This window comes from Ischnura elegans, chromosome 3, assembly GCF_921293095.1.
Source record: "Ischnura elegans chromosome 3, ioIscEleg1.1, whole genome shotgun sequence".
NCBI classification, from domain to species: domain Eukaryota; kingdom Metazoa; phylum Arthropoda; class Insecta; order Odonata; family Coenagrionidae; genus Ischnura; species Ischnura elegans.
The window spans coordinates 37626146-37650437 of NC_060248.1; the positions used below are offsets into that span (position 1 = coordinate 37626146).

A 24292-nucleotide genomic window follows, 5' to 3' on the forward strand; every position below is an offset into this window, starting at 1 on the left:
GACGTTATTTTATATAAAATCTTGTCGGTCACGTAAGCAACTTGTAAGTAGCCTGTTCCATATATCTAATTGATATATATTGGCCAAGTTCGTAAATCTTTGTACCTGAGGATGTCACAAGCTGTGAGTTGCCGTTTAAGCTAATGCAAATGCCCTTTAGGCAGGGATACAAGAATCTCTTACCGTTGAGCATACGGGTGATCGATCATCTGGTTAACCCATACATCGAGAACAGTGAATGCGATAGAACTCCTGTACCGTCCCTTGGTGCTCCCATTTTCAACCCTTTCCCCAACTTTTTTTCATGCTTCCCCTTTTAACTCGATAGTGCTTCTGATCATCGTACCGTCCGTATTGAAGTGTGAAGGATGACTTACCGGCACAACGGTTTTTTGTTCCCAGCCACGGCAGTCATATAGCTTTTCGCTCCTTCCCACTCATTCAAGACCCTGGGACCCTGCCGCTAAGTCCTTTCCATCCCCACGCTTTTTCTTATGCGTGCTTAGGTGGAAAGCAAACTGCTGCCCGTAGCGGAAAACGTTAACTCTATCGTGTATTCGGTAACAGAATAAAGCTCTTCAAATACATAAATACTGTAGTATATAGTGTATATAATGTATTGTACTATAACCTTTATAACAAAAAGGATCATATATATAGTCCCATTTAATTTCATGCCGGCCTTTGTTGATAGATTCTTCGAATTTTTGCAAACTTCTATTACGAGTTCAGTTCAACAATATTGCCCATAACTGCAAAGTAAGCGATTAATGTTGTCTAGATACTCATTATAAAAGTTCCACGTAGCCTTTAGCTCAATCCTGAGAAGAAAAACAATTGATCTGGACGCTGCTTTTTCGCTCTTCGCTAAACTTTGGGGACTCGACCTGCTGCCCAGTAATGTTGTCAGGTGTCCTCGGTAAATGATTACATCTATAATGGTGTTCGCGGAATTGGGAAGTATATTTTTGACCACTCTTAGCACATGAGTAGCAATGGTAGAGTATTTTAAAGACCAATTTGATTTAGTGGCGCTTAGATTTCCAAAATGTCCTCCTTAAACTGTATGCATTGCGATTTCAACATGAACAGAAAATTCTTTCGCGCTGAAAAATATGCAGTCTTAGCATTGCAATAAAAGATAGGTACAAATGAACTGTAGATACGTAAAAAAGCGAACCTCTAAAAAGTCAAGAAATATTTCGTATGCCTCGGAATTAAATGAGTCTAAGAAAATAGGGAAAAATGTTAAGGAAATGGGTTGGGTGGAAGAATATTTTGTAATGGTATCAAATGCTACTGCACCGCTTTTTCAGGCTTACTTACATAGTTATGCATATATCTATTCGAAATACCCCTGGGTATGGTGATTGGCGCACAATTCTATCCGCGTCGTCACGTCACCATAAGTCATAAGCTGTTGCGAATGGTTTACTCGCATTTTAATGTCCATAATTGTTGTCAAAGAGATTTCTACCCTTCTGAATCCCTTCATTTATTCGATATTGGCATTGAATTACAAGGCCTTAACATTGGGTTGGTAACAGCGATGAAGAAATTCATAATTATTAAGTAACATTAAGAAAAATAAGTTTTAACGAAACAATGACTAGAAATTGTTTTGTTATTTATTGATTCCGTATTCGTTCTTTGATACTTATGAAGTTATTTATTGCTGTTACTAACCCAATGTAAAAGTCTTATTGCTGTTTTTGGCTTTGCACAAATAAACAAGTAATGATGATATAAATGTTACGATTTGCCTATGTGCTTCATCAAATCTAAATTATATCCAGTAGTGAATACATAATTCTGCGTCCTGATTTTTATTTGCCGCGCGTTATTTTGCGTATCTGTCGTTCTACGTTTTAATTTAAATGGATTTTAGGCATTGTATGAACATAAAAGTTGCCCTCACATGAGTCTCGGAATATTCATGGGCATTAATATTCTTTCATGCTCAAATTTAATGTAAGTATCACGAAGATGGGACGTGACCTCCTTTTTCCACCTCTCGCCACCCACCGCCCACGGGCCGCTGCATTGGCGGTTTGCGTCTCGTCTTATCACCCTTCCTGTCACGTACCCCACTCCCCATCGCCTTATGCGTGAGAACCGTGCAGCGTCAGCAGAAGGCAGCCTCTTGGGTGGTCGCGAGTGAGAAGATAGAGGAGATATCACGCGGAGAGGCGTGCTATGAGAACGGCCATCGGAGTTGCGTCCACGAAGAGCGGAGAGTGTGTTTGGCGGCTGTAGAGTGCGGATGTGCCCAATAAACCTGCTTGAGTAATGGAGTTTTTCCTTTAAACTAATCCTGCCTTTCCCTGATGCTATCGATATACTGAACCTTACATCTGGTGTCAGAAGTGGGATCGATATGTATCAGGGGGCAGTACACGAGACGACCTAAGGCGAGATGGCGAGTCGGGTTAGTTTCGGCGGGCAAGAGGTGGACCTCCAACGGGTGATCGACGACTTCGCAGACAAACTTGAGCAGCTGGGTGCTGAGAACGAGCGTTTGAGAGCCGTCGTCGCCAGGGGAGAAGGGCAGGAGGTCGCTTCACCCGCGAGGGCAAAATTCACCCTCCTAAATTCCATAGAACCCTTCCATGGTCGCCCCGGCGATGACGTCGATGCCTACCTCGAGCGAGTCCAGCAGGTGGCGTCCCTGAGCGGATGGAGCGATGGGGAAACGCTCGCCGCCGCGCGGCTACGTCTGGGTGGGGAAGCCGCGGTGTACGAGCGCACGAGATCAGAATGTAAGACGGCGGCCACTTACTCGGCGTGGAAGAATATCATTCTCGACCGCTATCGCTCGAAGAAGACCGCTCGTTTCTACCGAGAGCTCCTAGCAGTCATTCACATGGAGCCGAAGGAGGACATCGAAGAGTTCGCGGATCGAGTCAGGCGGATCAACGCGCGGACGGCGGAAATCGGCGGAACTCCGGAGCGGATGGAGGCAATGAGATACGAGGCTGATCAGCGAGCCTTGGATGCCTTCTTGAGAGGCCTTTCGGGCGAATTGGGCAGGCTATGCCGACTCGCTATGCCCGAGAGTTTCGACGCCGCCGTCGCGACGGCAGTGAGAATCCGGGAGGCTGAGAGGACGCCGCGTAATCCATCGCCCAGTCGTCGAGCGTTCCAGGTGACGGCTCGTGAGTGCTACAATTGCGGGCGCACTGGCCATTTCGCCCGTGAGTGTCGCAGCCAACGACGTGGGAAGTGCTACAGCTGCGGCGTGGAGGGCCATTTTGCTCGTGAGTGCAGGAAGGGGTCATCGAGCCGGGCGGCCAATTTAAACGGCAAAGGGGTCGACCGTCCCGCCGGCGCCGACCCCTGGTAAAGGAAGTGCTGATTCCAGCCGTCCAGGTGAGTGCGGGAGTGAAGGACTTAGTCGTGCGAGCGGTGGTTGAAGGGAAAATGTGCTCGTTTCTGTTAGACACTGGGGCCCAAGTGTCATTATTAGTGCGGGGATCGTGTAGAGGGAGCGGGATGAAGCCGTCACAATATCGCATCCGAGGCGTCGCGGGGCGGGTGCTGAAAAGTTATGGTGAGAAGCCGGTGTCTTTAGAAATAGGCGGTTATGTTTATCCAATCAATGTGCAAGTAGTTGAAACATTGGGCGGTTTTGAAGGGATTTTGGGGTTAGATTTTCTATGTAAATACGGATGTGTAATCAACCTTCCAGAAAGGGCAATGAAACTAGACGGGCGTGTAATTCCGCTGCACGGGGCTGATGGGGTAGAGAATGATCGTTCGAAAAAGACATTTAGTGCGTTCCGGATCACTACGGACAAGGACCATGCGGTAATTCTTTCAGATGAGGAGTACATACCGCCGCGGTCGGAAAAAAGGTTTCTAGTGACTGTACCACGCGCGGCGGTAGGGGGCGCAGAAATGGTTGTGATAGAACCCAGATTGATCGAAGTGGAAGGGTGCGCCGTTGCCCGGACCCTGAGTAGGGTGGATGAGGAAAACCGGGTAATAGTAATGATGTCTAATTGGAGTGACGAGGGAATTAGAATACGTCGAGGTACGACGATTGCCGCGGCAAACGGTGTGGAAATTAGTGAAGTTCCGGAAAGAGCAATTAGACGCGCGGAGAAGGACAAGTCGGGGTGGGATCTCACGGAAAAACTTGCACACCTATCAGAGTCGGAAAGGAAACCTCTTCAGGAACTAATAGAAAGTTTTCGGGGACTATTTAGTGAAAAGGAATCCATCCCTGTTACTAATCTCGTCGAACATCATATTCCTACTGGTGACGCTCGTCCAATATACCGACGTCCGTATCGGATTCCTTTTCACCAGAAGCCCTTGGTTGAACAATTCGTCCAAGAGCAGTTAAAAACTGGGGTAATATCCCCTAGTTCCAGTCCTTGGGCGAGCCCAATTGTTATTGTTCCAAAAAAGTCTACCGATGGAAAGCCGGCGTACCGTTTTTGTGTAGACTTTAGGGCACTTAATGCTGTCACAATTCCTGACGTGTACCCGCTACCTAACATAGTAGAAACTTTGGATTATTTAGGGGGGTGTCGCTATTTCACTACTTTGGATATGACGAGTGGTTATCACCAGATACCCATGGCTAAAGACTCGCAGGAGAAAACCGCGTTTATTGTCGATAGTGGCCTGTATGAGTATAAACGCATGCCCTTCGGCCTTAGGAACGCGCCGGGAAGTTTTCAGCGGATGATGGACGGCGTACTTAGAGGCCTTAAGCCGGAACGTTGTCTCGTCTATTTAGACGATATTATCGTATTCAGTGACACGGTGGATGATCATGTTGTCCGGTTACGCTCTGTTTTCCAGCGGCTAAGTGACGCTGGGTTGTCGTTAAAAATAGAGAAATGCAATTTTGCGGAAAGCAGCGTGAAGTATTTGGGTCATGTGATAAGTGGTGAAGGGGTGCGACCGGAATCAGAAAAAATTCAAGCGGTGCGAGATTTTCCAACACCTACGAACGTCCGAGAGCTGCAGTCATTTCTCGGCCTGGCTAACTACTATCGGCGATTTGTAAAGGGATTCGCGTCGATTGCAAAGCCGCTCACAAATCTTCTTAAAAAGGGGAGGGCATTCGAGTGGGACGCTGAATGCGAGGCTGCTTTGAGTCAATTGAAATACTCTCTAACTTCCACCCCTGTGCTGGCATATCCTGATTTTCGGAAACCGTTCACGTTGTCTACCGATGCTAGTAATCACGCCCTCGGCGCCGTGTTATCACAAGAGATTGGTGGAGAAGAACATCCCGTCGCCTTTGCATCTCGTAGGCTTAATCAAGCGGAGCAAAATTATTCTGCCACTGAACGAGAATTACTCGCCGTCGTTTGGGCCGTAGGGTATTTCAGGTGTTACTTATATGGGCGAAAATTTAACATTATCACTGATCATGCGGCTCTTAAATGGTTATTTAGTCTGAAGGATCCTAATAGCCGGTTGATTCGTTGGACATTAAAATTGTCGGAATACGATTACGAGGTGTGTCATAAGCCGGGGAAATTGCATGGGAATGCCGATGGGTTGAGCCGCAAGGTAAGAAAAGTCACTGCAGAGGAGGAACTGAATCTAAAGGAGGCGCAAGAAGCAGACGAAGAGTGCATCGGATGGATCGGGAAGAATAAGTTTGAATTTGCGGATGGCTTGCTGTGTCGAATTGAGGAAGGGGTGCACAAAGTAGTTGTTCCTGCTGGTTTGAGGAGGCAAATACTAACGCAGTGTCATGACCATAGGCTCGCTGGGCACATGGGTGTAAATTCCACGAAGTATCGCGTGGGCGGTCGGTATTGGTGGCCGGGATGGAAGAAAGACTGTACTGATTACGTCAGGGGGTGCGTGTCATGTCTACGTAGGTCGCCATATGGGAAGACAAAGGCGCCATTGCAGCCGCTGCCGGAGGCGGACCGACCATTCCAATTCATTGCACTAGACATCGTGGGGCCGCTCCCAAAAACGGAACGCGGAAATCGTTACGTATTATCCATCATAGATCATTTTTCACGGTATTTGGTGATGGCGCCCTTGGGGGATCAAACCGCGGAATCTGTGTCCGTTACTCTGGTGCGCGATTGGATACTTAAGTTCGGTGTCCCGGAAAAAATACTTTCCGATCAGGGTAGTAATTTTACCTCGGAACTCTTCCAGAATGTGTGTCGGTTGTTGGGCATAGAGAAGTTACAAACCTCCCCATTCCACCCCCAATGTAACGGCAGGGTCGAGAGAGTACACCGTACAATAGCTCAGATCATCTCCCACTATGTTAATTGCAAAAACAATGACTGGGATTTATGGGTAGGTTATGCAGTCTGTGCATACAATTCAAGCTGGCATAGAAGCGTACGTCGTTCCCCTCATGAAGTGATATTCGGGGAAAGACTAAAGACCCCCTTTGAGTGCGTGAAAAACGCCCCTGTTTCCGTGGACGATTTTGTGTCCCAGCTACAAAATAGACTGCAAGTGATTTGGAAAGATTGTAAACGGAATAATCGCAGAGCCCATGAGGAACAAGCTAAAGGATTAAAAAACACTAAAAGGGGGAGAAATTATGTCGCGGGTGAGTATGTGTACTTGACGGACCCAGTTCTTAAACCGGGCAAAGTGCGAAAGTTTCACAGCCCCTGGAAAGGACCGTATAGGGTGATAGAAGTACTTTCCCCCTCCAATTTAAAATTGCAGCTTCAGCATAGGACTGTGATCGTACATAAGGATCGAGTGAAACCCCACCCTAGTCATCTTTCGATTCCTCCCCCACCCCACGGAGAAAGACGGCGTGGCAGACCGAGAAAGGCCGTATCTGATAGTGAATGGGAGGAATGCATTGGCGAAATTCCGTTTGCGTGTGCTGATCGAGCGTGCAAAAAACAAAAGCGAGAAGCTGACTGTATTTTCCGCCCTGAGGTGTTTAGAAGGGGGAGGGGAAGACCAAGGAAAAATTTACCTTATATGACTAATTCCACATGTCCTCCTCAAGAATCGCCGAATACGCGAATTGAAGCCCCCCCTTCCCAAAGTGAGCCCTCCCCCACCCCTATTGTTGGTGAAATCCCTCAAGTTTCCCCCCCTGAGTCCACTGTCTCTCGAGAGGAAGCATCAAGCCCAGACTTGAATACGGAGTGTAACGAAGAATCGAGTGTTAACTCGGCGGCCGGCGAAGAAGAGTGTCAACAAACAGTGCGGCATCATCTGGGCGGTGAGCGTGAGATAGGCTGCATTCCTGCGAAGGTCGACACGCCGGCACTTCCGCGGAGACCCCCATATCATCTCCGCCCTCGACCGCGACGGCAGGACGTCTCGCCGCCAGCTGGAGAAGACGTCATTGACGAGAAGACGCCCTTACCCTCCCCTGCCCCCCCCGACGAGGTCCCAGTGGGTGTGAGTGGTCCCCGTGTCTACGACTTACGGCCGAGACGAGAAAAGTAATTCAAAGGCCAGTGATTGTAGCGTGAAATGTTCAGAGTGTGTGACTGATTTAAAATAAAACTGTTTGCCCTTCCCAACCCCCTTGCCCCGAAGAGCTTTTTCGTGGCTGTCAGAGATCCTGAGAAAAGTGAAGAAATTTTTATTGTGTATCGCGTAGAGTAAATGAAAGTGAGGAGAAGTGAAGTGAGAAAGAGAAAGGCGCGTGAAATATTTGAATGATTTGTTTTCTTCCCAATTCTTTCTTTCACGGTGGCGTTTGAAGTGTACTTTCATAGTTTGGTTTGTGCTGTTATTGTTGAAGTACTGAATTTGTTGATTTGTGTAATGGTAGAAGTGTAATTATTATTCCACGATGGTTTTGATCACGTTTATTTTTTATTGTCTCTCAGAATTTATTTTTGTGTAAACATTATTCCTTGAATGCTATGTTTTTTCTTTTATTTTGGGGACATGATTTACCATTACTGAGTGTTAATTTTTTTTTCTTTTGTATCGTGTGGGTAATCCCAATTGCTTGGATGTTTTTGGTTCTTTGGTATATATTGTCACTTATTAAGCATTTTTCCAGTTTCCGGCCATCCCCATTTAATCGGGGGATTAAATGTTGTTTGGAGGGAGGGTGATGTAAGTATCACGAAGATGGGACGTGACCTCCTTTTTCCACCTCTCGCCACCCACCGCCCACGGGCCGCTGCATTGGCGGTTTGCGTCTCGTCTTATCACCCTTCCTGTCACGTACCCCACTCCCCATCGCCTTATGCGTGAGAACCGTGCAGCGTCAGCAGAAGGCAGCCTCTTGGGTGGTCGCGAGTGAGAAGATAGAGGAGATATCACGCGGAGAGGCGTGCTATGAGAACGGCCATCGGAGTTGCGTCCACGAAGAGCGGAGAGTGTGTTTGGCGGCTGTAGAGTGCGGATGTGCCCAATAAACCTGCTTGAGTAATGGAGTTTTTCCTTTAAACTAATCCTGCCTTTCCCTGATGCTATCGATATACTGAACCTTACATTAATTAAATTTGTACCTCCGTCCACATTTTCCCTCAATTACTCCAAACTTCTTTTTATTACCTCGCCAGGGTGAAAATATTTCTCTGTGAACGAATATTGTAATGCTGTAAACGACAAATCAAAAATTAATTGCCAAGTCTTCGCATTATAATCAGCCGTAAATAAAAACTCTTTTGCGGCGTCTTCTTTTTTATTTCTCCGCTAACGGATTACTTTGTTACATTTTTGTATTATCTTTTATATACATCTCGTTTTTATTTATATAATGATCTGATGTAAGTTACTTAGCGTGACTTTGTCGAACAACCATTTGAAACTTACTAAATGTAAAATTATGTCGAAAAACAGTGTCCGCCGTTGTGTAACTGCGTGTTAAGAATCTATTGAATATTTTCGTTAATGTGCGTCAATTAAAAATACCATTATGACAGATTATATGGTTTTCTATTCTGTAAGAATCCACCTTTAACTTCACCATCTACATAATTTGTAAGATTCATGAGAGAAAATTGAAAATTTGTATGGAAATTTGCTCAATTTTCAGCCTTTGTATCTCAGTAACGGGTTATAATCATGTCAAATCACGTACAATTCCATGAAGTTCAATTATTTCTGAGTTAATATGAGACATTTCAAATTTCTAACTCAAAAAAGCTATTTTGTAATTTTTTTCCGGCTTTCTCCGATTTCCGCCCACTGTGCGTAGATAGAAACGCAAGTGTACAAATATATCAGCTTCATCCAGTACATACATTAAGTATGTAATTAAACGTTTATGCAAATTAAGTATTCCTATTCCATTGAGGGATAGAATGTAGGGTGAGCAATGTATATCCTCCTCTAATTTAAAAGTATCTATTTATGTTTCCCTTTGATGACGCAAACCTTTCGGCAAGCCGCTGTATTGCAACCATTTCTCCGGAGGGATGGATGAATATCCAATTTCCAGTGAGATGTAACCGCTTCTTTTCTTAGCGTGGAACGAAAGCGTTTCTTTCCACCGGTTGTTCCTTTTTCTTTTATTATTATGCAAGGGAGTGGGAGCCACTTCAAATAGAAGTAACCGTGGCGTCTTGCATCTGGATCTTGCGTCAAAGACCTCTGAGTTTCGGACAGGGGAGAGAGAGGGAGCAAGGAACTTCAATAGAGATCTAGAGAAAAAAAAGAGGCCTGGAAAGGATTCATCTTATGTGGGATATGTCGCTGTTTTTTTGCGCGCGGTAACGCGTAAGCGGGGCAGAGATCCCGCATACGTAACGCGGAGAGCGTTACGGAGTCAAAGAGCTTGAGCGCTTTCAGTGCGCGCCTACTTCCTTCTACCGAGTGCCCTCCATCCTGGTCGTCTGTTTCAATAAGTGACTGAATTATTTTGTCTTGCCCAGATACGTAAGAGTGGGAAATAAGGACGGTGTTACTACCTTTAACCCATCATAACCAAATTTCGCTTCTAAGTAACAGCAAAAATGTATAAATTTTCGGCTCTATTCAGGAAGTATTCAAACTACCTGCTATTTTGTGCTGTAAAGTTTAATTGTGTAATATGTAGCTGCCACAATAGTTATGATTGAGTAGAAAGTTTTCACACTTTTAAAATGAGAAATCTTGAAATGTAATTTCTCACTGAAGCAGCTCTGCTTCAGAGAGGGTTGATTGTCGGAGTGCAAGAAAGCTTTCCTATCCGTAGAAACTCTTAATTATGGTTTCGCTAGTAGTGGCCCACGTAGACATAATGACGGCGTTGGGATTTCCCTATCCTACTCATTCTATCCCTGCCACTATCCCTGGAGGCGTCGTCGCGTTCTCATCCCGGCGGCGCTGTGCATCCTATCCTTTTTTTCCTTCCACTGTCCTTCCTCTCCCGAGGTGTGTGGGTGACAAGTCTCGGTCTTACAAACCCAGCCCTCAAGAGTGTAACCCCGCGAGCCCACCCTTGGTACTCGTTTTACCTGTCGAAGTGCAGGTTCCGTTGAGTTGGGAAAGGTGTCTACGTACAGTAAAACTCGCTTATATCGATATCGCATGTAACGATGTCTCGCTAATAATGAGGTGAGTTCCCGGGCCCCTTTGAATTTTGCCAGTGGTCGCCAATGTTAATTTCCGCGCATGTAGCGAGAAGGGATAATACGAAATTCCTGCTATTACGAACTATTCCTCGGCATCTTTTAAGGGAATTATTACCTCTTTAATAAAGAAACTACTCTAGCCTACTTAACCGCACATTATCATCAGTTGTTCTCGCGTGTGGCTATCACCACATAGTTCTACTGTTGATATCAAAATTCTTCCCTTTACAAACGTTTGATGGAAAGGGTGGAACGATGGTTAGTTGTTTCAGATATGTTGCTTAAATAAAGACGATTTAAAGAACATTAATCAGTCAATTCTATAATGTATACGGCTAAATCCTTTATTCTGGATAAAAAAAATTTCGTTCTTACCAAATAGAATGATGGTCCCCTGAAATTCATTAGAGGCGACTTTAGTAGTACTACAAAACTCACTTCCAGCCATTGGCTTAATCATATAATTTTTTTGATTGAACGAGACGGGTAAGACAAAAAATCATAGAATAAACTCCCTCCAAAATCGTCTGAAACCCTAGAAAAATTGTCGGAGCCCTAAATTGTCCGTCTATTATAGTGTTGCCAACTGCACCAATGCCTGTTTTGTAGTACTACTATGCCTGTATGGTATGTGATGGTTATGAGGAATTTTAGCATCGCGGGGAAGCTTATTAACGGCACCAAGTCATTCAAGCAGTCATTATTTCACGCCTTTTAACCGTTGTAACCTTTTAACCTTTAATTTTGGGAGCCAAGAACTTTTTGTTATTCCTAAGATTCGATTTAAGTAGGTTAGATAGCATTAAAAACCGATCTTTTTGGAGCGAACGGCAGATAAAAATTGCAAGTCCTGGCAGTGAGGCCAGAAAAGGCCGCTGGGCTTTTTGCGGGGGTTCTAGGTGAGCGAAGCGGGAATATACCTATGCCATGGCAGTTGAATTGCGTCACGGGCGCAAGATAGCGAGGCGCACACCTACGCGCTGAAGCAGATTGAGCAGAGCAGTCTTCATCTCTACGCGCCTTTTCATTATTTTCAAACAACCCCTTAGCTTCCGTTCGACTTTTTAATGTAATTAGTTAGAGACGAAAATAGTCATAATTTTCCTTCGCCATGATCCAGTGAATTCGAAAACGCTAGGACTCTGTGGAATATTTGTGTTTTATAGGAAATGAATATTTTTCAATGCAACCGATTTCCACAAATCGAATTTGCATAGTATATCTTTGATGATTTTTCCATATGTAACTCTTTGTTTTGTCCTTTGTGGTGTTGATACTAATCAGATTTTAACACGCAAAAAAATAAATTGTCCTTTAGTTTAAAAGAGCTGAAGAATTTTTGTTTTTTAATCCTTGACATATCCATTGATTTAATTTTTCTCCTCGAAATAATTTTTTTCCTATGTTTTCTTGTTTTAATACTTTTTGGGAATATGTTTGCTACGACGCTCATGTATTTGTCTTCAATATGGATGATCCGTTGTACTTCAAAGTTCTACCAAAGCTTTCGGAGTCAATTTTTTATATTAATGCACGCTATTTTTTATCATAAATATTGATAGGAGTCAAAATATACACAAACTTATGAGCTTATTGCAGCTCAAGCACCAGTGTAAAGTATTTATATAGATACATTTCTTCATTGACTTATAAGATTGGTCTGTATCTAAATTTTGCTTTTTAGCGTATTAGAAAATGATTTACAACAGAATTATTGGCGAAGAATGTTCAAAAATTATTTGAATGAGGTAATTGTTAAGAAGGCTATAAGTACTTGGAACGGCCATCTTAAAAGGTGTATGTTGAAATTCAGTGAATATTTTCTTCAATAAAGTTTAAGAAAAACACTTCTAACTGCGCCTCATTAAAGTTTTAAAAAACACACTCTTCTAATTGCGCCTCATCAACTTACTATTGAACGAATAGCTTCCCAACATATATATTATGGAAATTAAATTTTTGAGTTCCCCTACTTACTCTTGTGGTGACTTTTCTAATCATACGGAAAAATTGATTAATGCATGTATATATGGGTTATTCTACCCCAGGTCAACCAATTGTTGACCTCAAATTTCTCACCGCTAGTGATGAAAATTTCTGTAGGGGGTGTGTATCTTCTCGGCCTAGATATCCAAAGGATTTTTTGCAAAATAGTTTTTATGCGATTTTTTTGCGTGTTAATGTTTTCATACTTTTGCCAATTGCCTGCTTTGGATAATTCCTTCTTATTCACCCAAACTTTTTTTTATTATTTACGCAGAAATTATTTATTTTGAATCTTGCAGTCACAAACCTGTCTTATTGGGACTGCGCCTCATAAAATACCCATATTATCTGTGTTTTTCTGTGCCTACAAAATAAAACTCAATATACGGACCCATATACCTCACCGTGAAGTTCAAACCCTCTGATTATTTGAGCGCTTCATGCGCTCCAAAGTACTAATTATCTCATTCATTCATTAGCGGTGGTCCAATTAACAGTACTAAGTTTTCTCATCAACGGCTTTAGTTCATTTTTTCTTCCATTCCATACTCGTTAACTTTCAAAATAAAGATTGAGTTAAATTTTTTTTCGCCCGTTAAAAATAATGTCAAGGGTCCATATTATTATGCTGTATGTTATGTTACTTCTTAGTTTTTTTGGATTTTAATGTAGCTGACTGAATTTTCATTCAAAGTTTATGGTGGAAATCTTACATCTAGATTTAAACTGTGCGTCTACGGCTAAGCTTCCAAGAATATTTATTTTACTTAGTGAAACAACAATTAAATAAGGGAGACCAATGTTTTTAAGCTATATAACTCCATTATTTTGTTGCATTGTGAAACACCAATAAGTACTGAAAATATATCGTGCAGCTTAGTCAATCCAAATTGACATGTAAGGGAGTGTTATCGTGAATCACTTTATTATTTCACATTCCGTGCGTTATATCTTGGCTCAGAATTTTTTTCATGAAGTAAAGAGCTCATTATTTTATATTGTGAAAAGCTTATAAAATTTGAGAATTGGGCTTTTCGGAGTTAAAAAATGTTTTTCGCAGAAGATTTGGTAAGCCTTGTTGCATTAGTGTTGTATTAAGGACATGGATGACTAACATCATAGGTTTAGATTTCTCGAAGTTTGTTTAGATTTTTTATTGAGGATAAAGATGAATCAATGATAAATTCAGGAGACAGAAGAACACAAAATACAATGACTACCTCCAAATAAAGAAGGTCACTAATATGACTTCAATAGGCAATCAGCAAGAATAATAATTCAGTAAGAGTTCCTTAAACGAAGAATGAAACTTCAAAGTGTGGAAATATAAGTATCATCATGATTTAAAGAAATAGTTTTGAATTGGCAATTTACATTTTCCCTTAATACTTCCATTTTCCTTCCGTTTTGATAAGTCTCTCATCCATCAAGCCCATTAATGTTCCACTGCCGTCTTTTTTAAAGTGGAGTATAATATTCTGCAATTGCTCACGCCACGTTTCGTGCGAGGGTAGCCTATTAAGTGTCGGGAATGAAGAAAACTATAAGAGGTACAATAACGCAATCGTTTTTATTGTTTTTCAAAGTACTCACCACGATAGTCAATGCACTTTGCATGAAAACGGTCGGTATAGCATTTATTCCATTCCGAAGTAGGGGTAGTCAAAATGGCTGTTTTGTAGGGATCAACCGCTTCTTCAGACGTCTGGAAGCACTTTCCTCGTAGCATATACTTCATTCTGGAGAATGTGAAAAAATCATTGGGACTTGAGTCCGGGCTATATGGAGGATGATGAAGAATTTCGGCGTTTTGTTGTTTCTAAAACGACTTTGTGACTCGAGCGGTGTGTGAGCTTGCATTGTCATGATGGAGCGTAATGCGTCGATTTGAGTTATCTTTCCAAAGCTCGGCGATCACTTCCGGCAAAGCAAATGGTCGTATGCCATTGAGCATTAACTATTCTTTGATTTTCAAGAGCAGTCGTCGCTACATGCCCAGATTTGGCTACGAACGATGCGACCATTTTCTTGGAAACAGTGCAAGAGCGAATAACTTTTGCCGGTTTGAGCTCACTTTGGAAGACCCATACTGAAGGTTGGCTTTTTGATTCTGGGTCGTAGCTATCACCACTTACGATGTTGTGAACGTGCTTTTATGCTCTTGAATTGAATCGTTATAGAGTATTTCGACGCCATTTGACTCGAGCTGCTTTTTGTTCTTCTGTGAGCAGGTGCGGTATCCAGCGGGAAACCAATTTTTTTACACCTAAATCTTCGGTAAGATCTCTTGAACTGAGGTCCCTGAGATGTCCAACGATGCCTGAATCTCACGGTATGTAACATGACGATCTTCCACAATCATGTTACGTAGAGCATCCACGTTTTCTTGAGTGACGGCGGTTTTTGGTCGCCGTTCACGCGGTTCGTCACTGAGGCTAGAGCGTCCTCGGTGAAACTCTGCATACCAGCGATAAACGGTTGTCTTTGATGGTGCTTCTTCGCCAAAAACAACAAAAAGTTCAGTATCGCATTCTCACTGGGCGAAAGTTATTGAAAATTATGGTGCGGTACTGTTAATGACTTAATTCCATCTTGTACATCGACTTGGGAACTTTGACAAGGCACCGTATGAAAACTATCAGGCCGGTCTTAATGAAACTTTGCATAGGCATTAACCAACTCAAAAAGTTGTTTGTAAATACCATTTATAGTTGCTAGGTGATAAGGAACGCTCTATTCCCGACTCTTAAAAGGCTACCCTCGTAGTTCACTTCTCAGGTCATTGACTCCGCTTCATCGCTGCCACATCAGCGCGCGAAGGGTGCACTTAATAAACTTCATCTATTTTCTTAGTCCTATTGTCCGTAATGGAGACGTTATTATTAATTAAAATTTTTATATATTTTTCCATGAAGCTCAACATGCATCACTGGGAGCTCTTTTTTGTGATTCTAGCTGGAATATGAAGTGGTGTTTACTCATTCTCTTTCCAATCCTGATATATTAGGAGAAGTTTTTTACTTAATTAACTTACTTCGGAGGCGTCTTTTAGTTAGTACTACTTACAGCCAGTTAAAGCGAAATAAATAGTGCGTGGTGTAAATAAATTAATGTCTACCTCCTGTTCAGAGCGCTCATTACGTTAACTATATAGACTGTCCCACAGGTCTTGTGTCATTTTTGACCTATAATTTTAGTAACATCACATGCATACTCTGGACCTCCAGGGGCTATTTAGTTTCGTTAAGATTTCGTTACGTGATTACAAATTAGTGGAATAGCACTGATGAAGCAAAAAGTGAGTTTCGTGCATAAAAGTAGCCTCTTGAATTTCTCGCCATTGAGACATCGCAAATTTGATTTATAGCAAATGATTTTTCTCGTGTATTTCTATGCATTTTCTGTGCACTTGCGGCTGACTTCGTGAAATAACGCCTGCAGCAGATCCGCGGTTATTTCCTTGAATTAATTCCAGTTTACGTTCATCGCAAATTTTTTTTGTGAGCAAAATCGAGCTAGATTGCAATCCCTCTATTTATTTCATCTATCTCAGAATCCGTGTCCTCATCCATATTTCCATGCAATTGCTCCATGATTTGATCACAAAAAAACTACAAAATTAATGCTGCATTTGTAGTCCGTTTATGGCCCAAGCTCGATGCATGCGTTTAGTTACCGCCATAACTGGTGTTGGTCGTTAATCTTCTTCGAAAATTTTTAGCTAAACAACACCATAAATATTTTCCGCGTGGAGAACATCCGGCAGAGGGCGGAAACACATTTTTTTACCCGCCGGAACTTCTTCTCTTCCCCCAACTCACGTTGCGAAGTTTTCTTTTCATCTGCCATCCCCTCAATTCCTCCGCTTTTCTCTATATTTCTTGGGTTCTACGGTCGCTCAGGTTTGCAACCTCAAAGCCTTTCAATTGGCAACGTGATGGGTTCTCTTCCTCGCCGGTAAACGGGAGGGTTTATTATGGAAAATACTTACCGCTATTTATTCCGTAGGCGATGAGGAGAGGTAACTAAAAAATTGATGCCTCTCAGCAAGAAAGTCAATGATGATAATGATTCGAGTTTTAAAGTACGATTGGAAAATCGGCTGCAAGACGAGTAACTTTTAGAGAAATCAATTAAAATCCTACTGCACTGTACTATAGTTCATTGAAGTATAATTTATTGTTATTTTCTTATTGATTATTTGAAATTAAATTTTGGCCTTCATGGAAGTATATTGAAGAGGGTGCAAATGATATTCAAAGGAAACTTTATCAATGGGATTTATTATTTTTTCGTTAGTGATTATAAAAAATATATGCTTCAACGGAAAAAGTGATAATTTTTTTTTAAATTATCAACTTATAAAATTAAAAACTGCACCCATGTGAGGGTAGTCTATCATTTTTAGTCTGAAGAGACCTACGGATGCGTCAATAATGTAACGTATCTTTGAGAACTTTATTATGAAGAGCAGTGGAGGAATTTCCGTCTTATCTATTTTCAGAGTTTTGAACCTTTTTTAGTGGCATTTATCGCAACAAAGAGAGGGAAAGCGCAGTGAAAAGGTGTGAGGATGATGAATGGGCTCGTGAGGGTCAACGTCAAAAATCTCCAACAAAGAAACGACTACAAAAGGTGTTTATTAAAAACTCAAGGATGTAGGAATGCTGAAATTGGTGAACTTGGTGTGCTTAGAAAGTCTTCTGGATATTATTTAAACTTGAATAAGAAGAATAAAGGTGGAAAATAATGAAGTTGAGAACCCGAATTCTGAGGAAATTCAATATGAAGAGTAGGGTGGTCCTTATTTCCTTTTTTTTTTAATTTCTTTCGGGACGCCCCCTCATTTTATGCCAATTGGTGTAAAAACATATACAGTGATAAATATAGAATTAAAGGTTATATTGACGAATATTTAACTTTATCTAAAGAATTTAATGGTTTTACGATGAGTGAGAATGATCAACAAATGTTGAGCGTATGCAACCCGCGTGACACCAAAAATGTCTGCCTAGGGTGGGACGCGCTCATACTTGGGGCCATATCTCGGGAACTACCTATCACAATTGGAAAATATTTTACGAGCAGCATGCCAAATGTCCATTTTATCGTTAGTTACCACAGAAAATTGGTTGAAAAATACCAGCGCCTTCTTATCGCCATTCATATCCGAAAAACAGCCGAAAATACCAACATTTCTCAACTTTGAGTGCGATGTGGCACGTCTTCCCGTTATACAATTGCAATAATATTTTACAGGATATGTTTTTACACCAATTGGCATAATATGAGGGGGCGTTCCGAAAGAAATTTAAAAAATCGAAAAATAAGGACCACCCTAATGAAAAGATACTATACAAGGAAACTTGAGATACACGGTATTAGAGTGAAGAAATTATTGTTATAGGCGTTATTGTTTTGAGAAGTCCTTGTTGATTCATTGAAGAATTTACGATAAATGTTCACTTTCATCTATGATTGGTACCTGAAGAGTGGAAAAAATAGTAGATAAACATTAACGGAACTACTCTTAAATCTTTCGAAAATTTTCATTTTCAGCCTTCCTAAACAAAGCTTTCTTTCATCGAGGGAAATCTGTTTTATCTTGATTTGACCTTCCAGTGGACGGGTAAGGTATTATCATATATTATTCATGTGAGGCAAATTATCAAATAAGGCGCGATATATCTCGAACTTGTTTCATCAATGCAAGTGAAATTTCCATTAACTGTGTTAGGAAATATATCCTGATTCAAGAATCGAACAACATGACTCCAGATTTCCGCGCCACTTCTTTTTATAATTTCTAAAATCCAAGCGGTAGTTTCAGTAGTAGCGCGCAGTTTCCTTGAAATACAAAAGTCCAAAGTTCAGTTCCCGGTTCAGATAATTTAGCTATGGGAATTTTTGTTAAAGAAAACAGTTTTTTGTATCTCAAAAGGTAAAGAATACGACAACTCGTTACATCTCGCCATTATATGATTTTCGCTCGAGAACCTTGGTGGAAATGTTATCCACTGCCAGCCATTAGCTCATAAAAATCATAGAGGTGTGAATGAGGCTTAGCTTCTTGTATATTTTCTTTATGGCTTTGTTAAACTTTTTTTCCGTGTTCTTTTTAATGATTTATTTTTTATTCTAAAATTATGCTATCTATCTTATGATTCAATCCGTTCACATACCTGTTCTATTCCCCAGCCGAAGGTCCTCCTCCTTACTCCCGGATGGCATCCATCATATAAAAGAGTGGCATGTGGCAAGAGAAAGAAAAAAACTATGATAAACTCTCTCCCTCCCAAATAGTTTCCCTTTTGTGAGGGTGGTTTGTATTTTAATTAGACGACCGTCAGGTAAGATCGTTTGCGCTTTATGAGAATGATTGAATTTTTGCAAGGCACACTAAAGGAATGTGTAAAAAATTGAATTTGTTTATCTTACCCAGAAAGTTTAATACAAATTCAATTCACAATCGATATTATTATTACGGAAAACATAATTATCTTATTGAATCTATGGTTTCCGCGGCGTTTCTCCGCATTATAACTACATCGACATAATATCTCGTAAGCCGCCTAAAAGGTGTGTGGCAGGGGGTGTTAGGACACCAGCCGTTTACACATAAAAGCAAATTCTTTAACGAAATTACGACTAGCATTTATTTAAGTCCTTTATGGTTCGGGAGAAAAGCGAATTCCGATATATATCCGTTCGACAAAACACCTCTCTTAATTTATCGCTTCTATCGGACCTAGAAATATAGTGCGGATCTAATATTATGTTCTCCGTGTCGCTCTTAAAGATATCCGTTCTCAATTGTTCAAGCAATCTAAGCCTAGCGCGCAGCCTGCGAGTCTTCAGCGGCTCCCGGCCTAATTCGCTTAACACCTGGGTAACGCTGTCTGAACGCCCGTAGCAGCTTTTAACGATATACGGAGCATTAGTAACGGCTTTCGGGTGATCCTTCGCGTAGTCTCGTCTAAATGCGACAGCAGTTTCTCCAGCCATCCTCCAGACATCCAGAAGTATCGATGCGAAAAATTTTAACGTCCTAAGCTGTTACTAACACAATTATCATGTAAACAAATTTGACCAACTTAAAAGCTACTGTTGAAATGAAGATATAATTTCGTTTTAAAATATAGGATACGTGATATGATATACAAACGAGGGAAGTGAGTTCAGAAATTTTGAAGAAAAATTATTGATGGAGCATTAATATATACCTAATGAAACGGGCTTGAAGGATATGAAAAAGTTTAGTATTTGATAAGATGAATAATTGGAAATTTCTCTTTTGGCGTGAATAGGTCGAGCTGATAGGCATGAATGCGGTTCAGGTAGAGGGAAAAGAGAAAGGGTTATTAGAATATATACCTTCAGTATTCGAGAAGCCATCAGTCAAGGGACTGGTCATGGTTTTTTCACTAATTGTGAGGATAATGTGGGCTATCTCAGAGTTTATTTCCACACACCTATTTCCGCATTATTGGTACCTTACCTACCCTGACCGAACGCCATTATAATCCTTTTTCCAACTAGCTTAGTTCTTCTTTTTAGTGCGATGAACATCCTTGCCCAATATATTAATGGTGGCGGGAAATTAAACTTTAAATGCATATGCTAAATTTAAGTGTTCACTGGTGCGTTCATCCGTTAAGTCATATCATCTGCATTCGTCCGATAACTATTTTGCTGATACGCTTTAAATTTAAATTGCATTTTCAATGTACATGATTCCGCAAAATTACTGTACGTTTAAGTTTATTTGTATAAGCGGACTGATGATTATGAAGCTTTGAGTACTTCCCTGCGCAGTTAATTTTATTTTTTAGCAAACTGTAGCCTATTGGTAATTATATCACATTTTTAAATCTAACCACATTTACCATTACCATTTACCATTACAATCTAACCATTGAAACACACAAAATAGCATTAATAGATGTTTTTTTCAAAATGGTCATTTCCCGACAAAAACTTTTGCTCCTTGCATATCTCTCTACCCCCGTTAGCAGTTGAATGAAATTAATGATCTATTCACAATATTTGATCTATAAAGAAAAATAAATAGAGGATAAGAGCAAGATATCCAGAAAATAAGCTAGAGTGAAAGGGTTTAAAAGTGCAGCTCTCGGAAATTCTAAGGACTCATTGAACGACCCTCGTGCCTACGTAAACTTTGTCTTTTTAGTTTTTTAGCTTAGGTGAATAATTTTATGACTTTCAATTCGCCATGTATTAGATCGTGTATGTAAAATCATAAGCAGCTTTTGCCTTCTGGTTTTTCGTGTGGTTTATTTTCTAGTTCAAGAAGGGTACGTTGAATTAAAGGTGTATAATTTCCTCATTACCACCGATTATCATCAGTGCCTCATGTTTGTCTCAAGCGTACTTATTATCTGTTCTTTTGATATAGTATGAAAATATTTTGGATGAAAAAATGCTTCAGTATTTCATTTTTTGCTGAAAATTTCGGGAAAATATATCATTCATCCAATATGAACTGAGTTAGACACACTAAGTGATGCACAAAGGTTAAGAAAAGACTTCGCTGTTTCACAAAAAAATATATATTTTATTTTGTGAAACAGCGAAGTCTTTTCTTAACCTTTGTGCATCATGAAGGAGTTTCACCATGTTACGCCAACCACCATCGCATTTACACTAAGTGATGTCAAGTGAGTGATATGCTTGCATTTTTTTCCTCCAGTGTTGCATATTTAATATTTTAGAATGCGCTATTAATAATTCGGCGGCGCAAATAAAAAAATAACTCAAAAACCTAACGCCTTGGTGAACTCGGAACATTTTTGGGGGGGTTTAATACTTAAAATTAAACTTAAAAAAAAAACATTGGCTGGGTCACTTTCCAATTATTTTACGTGATAGAACTGTTTTTTTCCTAGTTTGACGACCACTAGCTCTGCTTTGATGAGAAAATCAAGAAAAAAATGAAAGCAAAAGCGATTAAAAATGCTAAATTTCTTACTTAATACTGCTGAAGACTTATCTTTCTTCTCCCAGCACTCAATCCTGCAACAAACTACAAATATCTTTAGAAGACGTATTTTTTAGCTTGAAATTAGTCATGGGAAGTACTGTAGGAGCCTTCGGTAAAATATTATCACCGAAACCTTTGAAAAAAAACCTTCTGAGGAAACTGAGGCAGTATAAACTAACGATAGTAGTCGTAGACACATTTCTTACACCTTCTCCTAACCTTTGCGGTATTGATAAGGTCTCAATTCATGGAATTTCATATCTTTTTTTTGTACTGCCTCTCCTCAAATTATTCTGGCTTCCTCTAGAAAACGTCTAACTCTGAGTAATATGCATCACGGTGATATAGACTAAAAACATGTCGTATTCTGCGTATATGAATTAGATATTACGGTTATGGGCACGTGGTTTTCATTACGTTTGTGACACTTGTTTGGAAAAATGTATGTGACGTGTGATTAGCGGATTTTTTTTTCCAAAACCTATGAATTACGAATATTTCCAATTTATGACCGTTACATGGTTGATTCTACTTATAGTGAATGGTACTTGTATTTAAGCTTTACGAGGGATTCGCGTCATTAATTTTCCCCTTCACAGCTCTCTTGAAATTTTATATTTGCTCAAGACGGTGCTACTTCGCTTTTCGGTCGATCTTTTTAATATTTTGGTATTCAAAGCTCGCAGTGAGAATGATTGATCTCGCAAATATGAATGTGAGATCTATATGGTGAGGCCAACACATCATTTATAGATGGTGCACCATCCGGCCGTGCATTTTATAGCTTAGCATTTTCCCTACCTGATTTACGAGACTTATACGTCCATTTCTCAATTGCATTGACCTTTAGGCAATAAACTATAACAATAACGATTACATTTTTTCTAGGTGAAAAGAATGCATTTTTAGGTTTTCTTGTGGTATATTAGTAGCATAGCAAATTCTGTTGCAAATAAATTGGCGATAGCCTATTATCTAGCCAATAGTAAGCATCAATTCCATTCATCTTTACTGCAGGGAAGAAATAGTTACAAAAATCTATGCATTCAATATTTTAGTACTTTTACTAAAATTCTTCATTCATTTTAGAGTAGAAAAACGGCGAATCAATTACATGTCGTGTGGTCTAATGTAAGCTTTCCAGTTCAAATTAATCGCAGTTGACTGAGTATTTAATTAATCATTTGAGTAAATGAGAAATAATTATGCATTTACCATGAGTATTTAATACATTATATCATTAAATGATACTCTAGAGAAGTAAAAATTTATTTATACGTGCATTTACCATGCTTATATGTCTGTCCCAGGCAGATAAAAATTAAGTTACATAGTGTAAAAAATTGCATTAAATTATTCTGTAAAATAAATGGCAGGCTAAATGCATGAAGTATGCGAGTAACACTATATTTTTAGCATATGTAATTATTAGTGACATTTTATTGTCGAATCTAGCTTTGATTATTTAAACAATTTTATGAAAATCATATTTTTTATAACACCGTCAGAATACTTTCATAGGGCCCACGAGGGCAGTAATTTTTTTAATGCCAAAAATGTTTTCACCATTCTCATGCTAAAGTTTTTTAGATATAGGCTCATAGTAAGTAAATAATTTAGACAAAAATTTAAGTTTGGGCATATTTTTTTCTGTGAGACTCCTTAATTTTCTTTAATTGCTTCCTCTCCACGCAGTTCTAATGTGGTTTCATTTAGATGTCAGTGTAAAATATTTACTGTACACATTGTCATGCTTAACTGATTACTCTATGAATATTGCACTAATCTCTTTCTTTTTTCTCTCGCAGATGATAGCTCAGGAGAGAAGATTGAGTACTAGCGCGTCACGCACAATGGCCGCCATGTCGTTGGGGTTCATCGTTATGGTTACGCCTTGGACTATCCAGGAGGTGGTGGCAGCCTGCACGGGATCCAAGGTTTGTCTTAAAGTCTGGTTATGCTGTAAATAAACCCGTTCGAGCTAGTTTCCAAATATATGAACGATTTTGGTGGTCCGGAACGGAATATGTACGATTGCATGAATCAAATAAGAACAGGTTCTATTTTTTATACATGCATTCTCACAAGTTGGGTGGTTTAACGGTGCATTTTTTTCATTCACGCGTTTATACAATTAGCCTAAATCTTACGGATTAACGTACCGTATAACCTGCTATATAGTTTGATAGTCCTCTCATAAGATCATCATCATGTCTTTCACCTACGCCCATACAGTTGCTGTACAATGTATTGCATTTCAAATGATTTCATCGTTAGTGAACGTGTTGTAGTAATAATTCATTCGTTATTTTCTAAATTTTTTGGATTGGGTAATTTATCCATTTCTTAGCGATTATTTTTTATTTTGAAGATCTGCATTATTGAAAATAATTGGAAGAAATAGTGCAAATATTAACTCACATTTCCCTATCGTCTGCTTTTTAAATTTCTGTTAGAGTTCCTATTTTAATTTGGAGTTACATTTTTGGTCTCCTAGACATTATCGCGACCATTGAATACAAAAAATCGGTTACAATAGTCTCTGCAGATGGAATATTTACAATCCAAGTATGTGGAGGTGCATTTTGCATTGAAGTTTAATTTTTAATAGAAATTAATAGGTTAGGGCGAAAAATAGTTTAACTCATCGCTCCATTTCAGTTGAACTCGTTCAAGACATGGGTAGGAAATAAAGTCAGATATTTATGAGGAATTGATTTTTACAGTGAAAGAAAATAACTATCTAATTAGCGAATTAAAAATTGGTACATGCTTTTGATTTGTGACTTTATATTTCATAAGCCTTCTCAATTCCGAA

At 40.1% G+C, this 24292-nt stretch overlaps 2 protein-coding genes across 2 annotated transcripts in view; both read left to right on the plus strand.

Moving 5' to 3' along the window:
• The window catches only part of LOC124155169 (5-hydroxytryptamine receptor 1), a 461543-nt gene that overhangs the window by 432650 nt on the left and 4601 nt on the right, over positions 1-24292 (plus strand). The window contains exon 6 of the mRNA XM_046528884.1: positions 23283-23411. Coding sequence (XP_046384840.1) covers positions 23283-23411 — 129 coding nt within the window. The remainder of the gene's footprint in view (positions 1-23282; positions 23412-24292) is intronic.
• Positions 2303-8317, plus strand: LOC124155669. Its single transcript, XM_046529684.1, has 2 exons — positions 2303-3369; positions 7985-8317. Exon 1 carries the CDS (start codon positions 2417-2419, stop codon positions 3341-3343), a length of 927 nt encoding a protein of 308 aa, XP_046385640.1. The 5' UTR covers positions 2303-2416; the 3' UTR covers positions 3344-3369; positions 7985-8317.

What these genes read in the sequence shown, in the direction of transcription:
- LOC124155669 (XM_046529684.1), top strand. Translation starts at nt 2,417, where the DNA reads ATGGCGAGTCGGGTTAGTTTCGGCGGGCAAGAGGTGGACCTCCAACGG.